The 10,943-nt window shown below is 47.9% G+C and overlaps 1 protein-coding gene across 1 annotated transcript in view; it reads left to right on the top strand.

Moving 5' to 3' along the window:
- LOC106816934 (VWFA and cache domain-containing protein 1-like) overlaps window positions 1–1,876 on the top strand; it is an 8,374-nt gene extending 6,498 nt beyond the window's left edge. Inside the window, exon 5 of the mRNA XM_014821584.1 lies at window positions 1,797–1,876. Within this exon, the coding sequence (XP_014677070.1) occupies window positions 1,797–1,876 (80 nt within the window). The remainder of the gene's footprint in view (window positions 1–1,796) is intronic.
- Window positions 1,877–10,943: the final 9,067 nt, after the last annotated feature.

Raw genomic sequence — 10,943 nt, 5'->3', positions numbered from 1 at the left:
GTCGTAGCGTCGTCGTGTCGTCGGTCGTGCGGCGCGTGTCGTGTGTGTTGTGTGTGTGTGTGTGTGTGTGTGTGTGTGTGTGTGTGTGTGTGTGTGTGTGTGTGTGTGTGCGTGCGTGCGTGCGTACGTGCACACACGCGCGTCCTCTCTCATTTATTGTCGTCGTAGGTATTTTATTTATTTATCATTTTTTCACATCTATTTTCCGCCATTTTCCTTTTTACGCGCCTGTTCATATCTTGCCTTTTTGCGGTATGGCTGCCTGGTTAAATTCGCCGGGTTTTCACTATTTATTTGCGACGAATTACGTAATTAATCTCAATTGCAATCATGGAGAAAATAATTTACTATCGTAAGCAAGGCTATTTTGTAGCAAGAGCCATTCATTAACTTTCAGTTCAATGCAAGTTCAGTTCAGTAAAAAATATCTAAGCAATCATGCGAACAAACTACATAGTATAGCGACAACAAGCACTGCAGGGAACTTATTTGGCACAGAACGCATATTTTATTTTCCTATCATTCTACTTCATTCTTCATCTTCATACTTCATTCTACTTCATCGTACATAAGCGGGACAAACATGTCAATCTCATGCGAACTAACTAGAACTACTGCGTCTCGCGGTTTCTCGCGAGATCGTACCTCTCTCGCTTCTATTTTCTAAATCGCAGCCGCATAGCGAGAAGAATTGATTCACTACCGTGCAAATGCCGCTATCTTCGCCCGCTATATCAAATCCCGAAAGAAACACCAACAGTTCGTCAACAACGTTCGACAAAACAAAACACCCAAGGTCACGCGTCTCGTCTTTTCACGGTGTGCTCGTAAAAAGCGGTCACAAGATGGCGGACAAGAATTCGCTGACGATCTCAGCCGACTCGCGTTGACAAATGTCAGGGCCGCAGCTCGCATTACGTGACGTAGGACGCGCACATGACCTTACATGTACTAAGCACAGCGCTCAGCATCCCCGCTGTGTGTCTAAGGTAGAGCGAGCTGCGACTGCGTGTGCACATACGCCTCTGGCGCATCTTCCATCTTATCTCACCACTATTATATTGGACATCGCATCGCGCGTGCGGCCCTCGCTCGACTAAGCGACTACTATAATCATCTATCTATCTACACACTATTGCCTACTGCCCTAGTATTGCTAAGTACGTCAACATCTATCGCGGGTGGGTGGGGGGGGGGGAATGCGTGTCGATGAGTGGTGCGAGAATGACTAGAGGTATACGATAGTAGAAGGAATTAACGCGAAGCCGTGTGACATGGTGGCCGCCATCTTGAAGTCATCTCGCGCGGGTTGCCGTCAACTGGCACTCACACAACAGTACATGTTTGCGTGATATTTCTTCTCGTGGTAAATGCTGTTGTTCACTAGCGCGCTACACTACCCTTTACGAGTGCATGCCAAGGCATATATATATATATAATATATATATATATATATATATATACTCTATTACTATATCACTATATATCATATATTCAATGACACGCTCTATGCATATACAAACTCATATTTGTACAATACGTTTTTACATTTTTACATTAATACACGCTGCATAGAACGCCTATATATATAATATGATATGCTGATGCTGAACGGAACAGAACTAACTATACATTCTAGTTACAATCACCTACATCTCCTATACAAATGCCCCGCACTTACGACAATGACGCTAATATAATGTTATTATAATAATTTGCGGAACCAATCACACTGTCGAAACTATGACCGTCCCCTACCACTTGTCCTTACACTCCTTCCTATATTCTAATTGTAGCCTCCGAAGATACTCTCCTGTACACACGTCACCCGCTAGCACATTTGACGTCAAAACCAAACTATCAACAGGCTGCGTAACAAATCTAAATTTCCACAAGGCGATTTATATATAGAACGGTCGCCAGCGAAACAATCTTACAGCGCGGCAAACATAGTGTGTATATACATACATACATGCATACACATGACGTGTGTATGTGTGTGTGTCTAACTCTACCACATAGAAAAATACGGACAATATATATTATATATGTATATTTATACGGGTAGGTATGTAATATATATCTATATATATTATAATATATATATCAGGAGTTAATAATGACAAATTTGTAAATTATTAACCCCTGATATATATATGTATGTGTGTTGATATAGATATAGATATAGATATAGATAGGCGGATATATGTAATCATGTAGTTTGCATTGATATGAGTATCGTGGTGTAGCGGGGAGGGGGGGCTTAACGTAATCCTTCTGTTGCGATGCGGATCGATGCTGCGCTTAGCGCCGTATACACGTGCGCGGCCGCCTCTTCACTGACACGACCCTACGGCAAGCGTGATTGCTCATCGTGCTTCTCCCTGCACGCACGCACGCACGCACGCACGCACGTATACGCATACATGCACGCACGCATACATGCATTCAAACATGCATGCACGCACGCACGCATACTTGCATGTATGCACGCACGCATACTTGCATGCACGCACGCACGCATACTTGCATGCACGCACGCACACATGCATGCATGCACGCACGCACAGCAGTGACGGCCAGGCGATGCGCACTGACAGCCAGGTACAGACATACCTGCATATAGTTCGTATAGTGGCGCAACAACCGCAGTATCACTGCGCACACCTGCGCACACCTAGAGTCACACAGAATGACGGGTCGTGCTTTCAACAGCTCCCGACTGTACATTCTCTATACGCCTCTATACGTTCGCATCCCCTAGGCTCCCTACCTCCGCCACTCTCCCTCGTCACCGTCGCTCTTTCACTCACTCCGTTCTTCCTCCCAGTCACTCTTGCCCCCTATCCACCACTCATTCACTCACTCCGTCTTCTTCACTCTTCCTCCTATCCACTCTTCATTCATTCACTCCGCTCCCCCTCCCAGCCTCTCCACTCCAGTCCCCACCACATATTTAGATTCCCTCCACTCCTTTTCGCCCGGCCCGCCATCCTGTACCCTCCCTATCGCCCCTCCCTATCCATATCACTTTTCCGGTTCATCACTTCTCCCTCCCCGTGACCCGCCAGTCCTCTTCCCTATGGCCCATCCCCTCTCACCGCGACTCTTCTTCTTTTTTCCAGCAATCCCACCATTTTTTCATCACTCCCCCACCACATCACTCCCCCACCTGTCACACCCTTCTTCCATCACCCATTCCCCTGATCACCCTCCCTCATCACTCCGCCCCATCACTCCTCTTCCATTACACCACCCCCTCATTCCTCCTTCACCACTCCGCCCCATCACCCTCCCCATCACTCACTCTCCTGATCACTCCTTCCTCCATCACTCCTCGCCCCATCACCTCCCCCCCCTTCATAATCACATCTCCGAGTTGTTTCGGTGGCTCCGTCTGTCGTGGATGCAGCGGTGGATTATGTCATAGCTCGTAGACGACGGCGACCACCGCGTGATGGCGCGCACGTCGCGGCTCGTGTCGACGACGCGGAAGCGGAAGCGGAAGTCCCTCACCTTCCGCAGGTTCCCCTTAGCTTTCCAGCGATTTGCGGGAGAGATCCCTCGTCTCGTAGAAAAATACAACAAAACCGACTTTCTCTCTCTCATACTCCCCCTTCCTCGCTCTTTCGAGCGCGCGCTCTCTCTCTCCCCTATTTGTGTCTCCGGCCCTCCTCTTTCTCCCTCCTCCTCTCTCTCTCTCGCTCTCTCTCTCTCTCTTGCTCTCTCTCTCATCTCATCCTCTCCATCTATGTCTCCCTCTTTATTTCTGTCTCTCTATCTCATCCTTTCTTTGCCCCCATCTTAATATTTCCTCTTCTCTCTTTCTATTCTTTTCTACCTCATTACCTTTTCTTCCATTTCTTTCCCTGACTATCGCTCGCTTCGTATCACTGGAGGATGATAGCGAGAGCGAGAGAGAGAGAGAGAGAGAGAGAGAGAGAGAGAGAGAGAGAGAGAGAGAGAGAGAGAACAAGAGAGAAGAAAGAAGAAAGAGAGCGACAGAGAGAGAGAGAGAGAGAAGGCAAGAGAGAGAGAGAGAGAGAGAGAGAGAGAGAGAGAGAGAAAGTCGGTTTTGCGGGGGATCATTTAGCTACTTGGTCGGCTCGCCGTCGCCGCCGCCGCCGCCTATACTGACGGCAGCCGCCGCCGCTGCCACATCGCTGCAGCTGCTGCTGCTGCTGCTGCTGCGGCGCGCGAAGCCGAGAGCGTTCGACGCATCGCGCTCCTTCTCCATCTCTACGATGACGTTCGTCAGTGCGACGATGTAGTTCTTCGCCAGACTCAGCGTTTCAATCTTGGACAGCTTGCGCTCCTCGGTCACGTGCGGTATGACGTTGCGCAGGCTCTGAAAGGCGTCGTTGAGCGAGTGCATGCGCTGCCGCTCTCGCTCGTTGCTCTCCATCCGGCGCATGTTGCGCTCGCGCGCGTTGCCGCCCGACCGTCGTCGCCGCGACGATCCACCGCCTCCGCCGCCGCCTTTCGGGTGCTTGCGCGAGTGCCCGGATGTGCCGACGGTGGCGCTGCCGCTGCCAGAACTTCCGCTCGAGTCGTCTGCGTCGGCGTTGCTCTCCGGCCACATGGGCGTGCCGAGTTCTTCCGGTATCGTCTGCAGCGGACCGCCGAGAGCGCCCTCCTTCGCACCCTCCTTTCCTGTCTTAGATCTCACCATCACCTGCGCGAGAAAGAGAGGGAGAACGGGAAGTTAAAGGGGATACTACACTCTAGAATTCTATTGCATAAAACTGTACTTACTGCATAATAAATCGTCTATACCAACATGTACTTGTTTCCAGATACCTAATTTACCGAATTTGATCGCCGCGATTTACGCTCTTTTTTACGATCATCCGCTCGTTATCGGTTGATTGCGTGAACTAAGATGAATTATTTAACATTGAATCTCGGTTTAATTAATAGTTAATTTAGTCTAACATGATGGTTAATATTTAGTTATGATCATGATAGGTAACATTTTAATTAGGTAAATTAGGTGATTAGTTAATGTAAATATTCGTTGGGATTAATTAGGTGGCATCAATTAAAGTCAACTGTTAATTGGCTCGATGTATTACTATAAAGTAAACAGTATGTGGAACGGGAAACCTTTCATGGACATAGCCCGACGTGACGCGTGTGTACCTTAGTACAGTACTGGGCTAACGTAAACACAAGTAGAGCGCGTAACCGGTTAATTACCTAAGTTTAATTAACATTAACCGTTAATTAGCTCGATATAATATCGAGATCAAGTAAACACTAGTGTAGCGGGAAACCTTTTCACAGACATACCCTATGTGAGTCATATGTGGCTTAGTATATTACTGAGATCAAGACGCACGAGTTGAGCGGGAAACATCGGAAGTTCATAGACCCCATATATGAAATGCATATATATATATATATATATATACAATTGGTTACCGGAATAAAGCATACACATGCGCCGCAGCACTCACTGACGGGACACCTATTAGAAATCTTTACCATTACCCTACAGACTTGTGCATCTCTTTAATTCCCCTCGGCATATACACCGCCATCATTCTCCCTCCGCACCTCCACAATTATTTAACATGCAAACCTACACATTACTACCCTTCCCGTACTAATATGGACATATTTTTCATTTCCCAACAGACGCGCACACCTATAGCTGTACTAATCCTCTATACATCCATATACATCTCTGTTATCTCCCTACACGCACGCGCTCACGCACAAGCACACACACACACACCACACACACACACAACACACACACACACACACACACAACACACACCACACACATACACATACGCACACACACACACACGCTAGCGCGCGCACACACACACACACACACACACACACACACACACACACACACACACATACACACACACACACACAACACCACACACACACACAACATACACACACATACGCAGCACACAAACACGCGCGCGCGCACACACACACACACACACACACACACATACACACACACGCTCGCGCGCGCGCACAGCACACACACACACACACACCACACACATCATTACACACACACACACACACACACACCACACACGCGCGCGCGCGCTACGCACAAGCACACACACACACACACACACACACACACACACACACACACAGCACGAACACACACACACACACACACACACACCCACACACACACACACCAGCCCACACACACCACCACACACACAACACACACACACACACACCCCACACACACACACAACACACACACACACACACCACACTACCATATATGCCGTACATTTTGCTATTCTTCTTCTTCTCCATTCTCATTTCTCCTTCTCCTTCTCATTCTCCTTCTCCTTCTCCTTTCTCCTTCTCCTTCTCCATCTCCTTCTCATTCTCTTTCTCTTTCTCTTTCTCTTTTTCCTTCTTCTTCTCATTCTCAGTACATCGCGCTACCTATCCCCGAGGGCGTCAATGCCCTTTCGTACGCCGGATTTTCGCCTATTTAGAGAGTTTCCGTTACCGCCGCAGGTGCGGTACGCGTACGCAGGCGATGACAGTATAAGCGCTATTCCGTACGCGAAATAATTGATACTATGATCGGCGATTGTATTCTTTCTGAACGTTTTCCTGCCCATTTTTTAATAAAAATGTTTGCGATCTATTTACCCTGTAACTGGAACGACGGACGTCCCCCGCACGTAGGATCTGCGGAAAACAGACGGGAATCAATCGAATCAGTCGGTGTAAGTCTAATGTTAATGAATGTATACAACGGGAACTTTATTGCCCTTGTCGTTGGGTTGTTGCACTTCTGGCGACTTATTTAGGCCATATTTACGCGCTTTTTGCTGCTGATGAAGTGTTGAAGAGGCCGCAAATATATATACTACCAGGCGCGGATGTAGATGGGGCACATCCGGCTCGTGCCCCCCTTTTGAAACAACAAAAAAATTACAAAAAATTACATTATTAAAAAATTACAAATTACAAAATTATTTTTCTCATTTTCAATGTTGTAATAAGGCTTACAGATTGAGTTCCAGTTTGTTGACATGACCATTTGGCATGTTTACATAAACTATTCAAAGTCTTGTCAGTCATTCTTCTGAATTTCCTGCCAAAAGAAAACATCCAGAGTCATTTACTAAGAATTTGATTTGGTGGTACATTGTTAGAGATATATTTCTGGCCCTGCAACTTGTTATATGTCATACATGTATGTAACGGATGTTTCATTAGGGAAGAAAGTACTTATTTTATTGTTGCCTTCTGTAATGAACATACACGCCACATACTCATACTAATACAAACATTCTTTCAAGTTGAAATATATTCGAGTTATCATAAGTTTTTTTTTTAAATTGCCATATTTTTCTCTAGCCTGCATAGTTATTTGATATGTGAATGTGCCTTCTGTAATACCACATGATCATGTCAGAAATATATGAAGGTTTAAAAACATTTCAGCTCTAATGTAATTTCTCGGTACATTTGGACGGTCTTGCTCCCCCCCCCCCCGCCCCCTACGAAAGGCTGGTCACGCCACTGATCAAATTTTAACACATAACATGATGCTGCCAATCGCAATTAGGTTAAATACCCTCTACAGTTCATGCGACCAGATTGCCACCATTTTAAGCTAAAAAGTGCAAAAGGTCCCACCAGGGGCGTGTACAGGGTGTCCAGGGGGTCGCGACCCCCCTGCTCGCGCAGAAAACGCATCTGAGGGGGTCTAATTTCGAAAAAATTTCTGTGTGAGGGCCGCCCAGACCCCCCCCTTCGCGTGTCCTAAGTGATGGGCTACGGTTAGACCCCCCTTGTCCAATTCCTGATACACGCCCCTGCGCCCCCCTCACTCGCTTCGCTCTCTCGCCGTATCATCCCCACATTTCACCTACATATTGCCTCATTTGGTGCCCCCTCTTTTTTGAAAATTCTTGGATCCGACCCCCTACTACCAGTATAGATCACCCACAACCGCCACAGCCCAGGACAAGAAGGCAAATCAAATTCAAACAGGCAGATTGCCGACTTCTGGGCATTAAAGTTCGTGTACCTTTTCTTCAATTATTTGCCTTAACAAGCTTGACATTAAGGTGTATTTATTGCTTACCTAATAAATTAGTGTGCATGGAAATAAACGGTTAATAAATGTTGTGTATTGGACTATTGGTTACTGTTTGTTATGTTTATTAATTCGGGTGCTGGCCTGCCAGTCGTTAAAATAGTATTCCAGGATGCCAGCCCCAAAATTATGGTTAGGATTCCCGATGCCACTGAAAATGTAGGAGGTATTCCGGATGCAAAGGGCGGGGGGCATGGATCCCCTCATCCCCATGTAGTCATGTACATTGGTCCGGCCTATTCTCATGCAAGCATCTACCCTGGGAAGCCACAGCTCTCCTCCTCTGATTGCTGCTGCAGATACACTATCACACTGTCACTGTTGCGCGATTCGCGAACCTGAGCCCTTTGTATTTGATTGGCCACCCGGCGAGAGATAATTGCATTTATTCAGACGTCAATAGAAGGCGAACGCACCGCACAATGCGTTCACGTTATTTGATGATAGTTTGATGCGATTTTGAAGCAAAAAAAGTCACGACCGCTCAATGACACAGCAGCAGCAGCAGAAGAAGAAGAAGCAGCAGCAGCAATAACAATAACAACAGCAACAGTAAGAGCAACAGCAGCAACAACGACACCAGCAACAACAACAACAGCAACAACAACAACAACAACAACAATAGCACAGCAGCCAGACATAGAAGCCAGGCATCAGCAGCAACCAACAACACACGCCGCTGCAGCAGTAGCCGCAGCAGCAGAACAGCGGTAGGGGCAACAGCAAAAACTATAACAACAGCAACAGCTACAACAACAACAACAGCACCAACAGCAACAACAACAACAGCAACAGCAACAACAACAACAGCAGCAGCAACAGCAACAACAACAGCAGCAGCAGCGGTGGAATCGCGTTCGCTGATTAAATCAAGCGCACCGGTGTTAATCAGCCCGTGTTGCTGCTTGCTTGCCCATATACGTGAGCCGGCCGCTAGAACTCCTACAAGCAACAACCCACCTAATGAACAATGACGATGCACGTACATGTTTGACAACACGCCACACCCGCACGCCACACACAATGCACGTAGTACACGGCACGCACACACGCATCGCATGCACGATCGATGTACGTACAGCCGCACCGACAAAAGCACCTGGCCGACCGCGAACGCCATCGCGCCACTCCGACTAGGCATTGGTACGCGCTGGCACACCGGCCGCCTTCTCAACACGAGCCTTGTTTACCGCAACCTACCGAATTACGCACTACTGCGTAATGCACGACATCTCCGCTGTACCTGGTGGCCATAGACGCCTGTCTACAGCCATAAAGTCGCAACACAGCAAACGTACGCAGTGGACACGCACAACGTAGCACGCACCAACGACGAACACGCGCCCCGCAGCTTGCTGTATCACTTATGTTGGCTGGAACACCAGGCCGTCACGACGAGTCAGTAGTCACTGCTGATTGCGTCGTCCAGCAACAACAATCGCATCTCTCGTGACCTTCTCCAAAGACTCTGACGACGTTGATCTCGGCTAAAGTACCTCTCTGCTGCTACCGCCTCACTCGCCGTGTCGCAGACGTCGCCCACACACGCACGCGCACGCGCACGTAGTATATACTGCAGGGACTTAGTCTGACCGGGGCGCAGATTTCCGGCGTGATACGAAGGAGAGGGAGAAGGAGAATGAGAAGGAGAATGAGAAGGAGAAGGAGGAGGAGAAGGGGAAGGAGAAGGAGAAGGAGAAAGAGAATGAGAAGGAGAAGGAGAAGGAGAAGGAGCAGAAGAATAAAAAGGAGAAGGAGAATGGGAAGGAGAATGAGAAGGAGAAGGAGAGGGAGGAGGAGAAGGAGAAGGAGAAAAAGAAGGAGAAGGAGAGGGAGAAGGAGAATGAGGAGGAGAAGGAGAATGAGAGGGAGGAGGAGAACGAGAAGGGGAAGGAGAAGGAGAAGAAGGAGGAGAAGGAGAAGGAGAAGGAGAGGGAGAAGGAGAAGGAGCAGAAGAATGAGAAAGAGAAGGAGAATGAGAAGGAGAAAGAGAAGGAGAAGAAGAAGGAGAAGAAGAATGAGAAGGAGAAGGAGAAGGAGAAGAAGAAGGAGCAAAAGAATGAGAATGAGAAGGAGAAGGAGAAGAAAAAGGAGAAAGAGAAGGAGAAGGAGAAGGAGAAGGAGAAGAAGAATGAGAAGGAGAAGGAGAGGATAATGAGAAGGAGAAGGAAAAGGAGAAGGAGAAAAAAAGGAGGAGAAGAAGGAGAAGGAGCAGGAGGAGGAAAATGAGAAGGAAAAGGAGAAGGAGAAGGAGAAGGAGAAGGAGAAGGAGAATGAGAAGGAGAAGGAGAAGGAGAGGAGCGCGCCTCAGTGCGCGGACGGCGTCCGGCACGTAATGACACTGTTTACATGACCTGCTTTCTATCGATCCGTCCGTCCGTCGCTGCGTGTGCGATAGACAATTTCTCACCTCGAGGGAGAGAGAGAGAAAAGAGAGGGGGAGAGAGAGAGAGAGCATGAGAGAATATGAGCGAGCGAGAGAGAAAGCATGAAAGAGATAGAGAGCGATGGAGAGAGAATGAGAGAATAAGAGAGAGAGCATGAGAGAAATAGCGAGCGAGAGAGGGAGAGATAGTGAGGAAGAGAAAGATATGAAGAGAGAATGGGAGAGCGAGCGAGAGAGAGAGAGAGATAGTGAGGAAGAGAATAAGGGAGAGCTCGCGAGAGCGTGAGCGGGAAAATATAATAGGAAGAGATAGCGAGCGCGCAAACAAGTGTGAGAGAAAGTACGCGCGAGTGAGTGAGAGAGAGAGCGGGCGACACAGAGAGAGTGTGTGTGTGTTAGTGAGAGAGAGAGAGAGAGAGAGAGAGAGAGAGAGAGAGA

The sequence above is a fragment of the Priapulus caudatus genome, unplaced genomic scaffold, assembly GCF_000485595.1.
Source record: "Priapulus caudatus unplaced genomic scaffold, Priapulus_caudatus-5.0.1 Scaffold1539, whole genome shotgun sequence".
NCBI classification, from domain to species: Eukaryota; Metazoa; Priapulida; class Priapulimorpha; order Priapulimorphida; family Priapulidae; genus Priapulus; species Priapulus caudatus.
The sequence above is the reverse complement of the archived record's forward strand: the minus strand, read 5'-3'. Positions and strand labels throughout refer to the sequence as shown.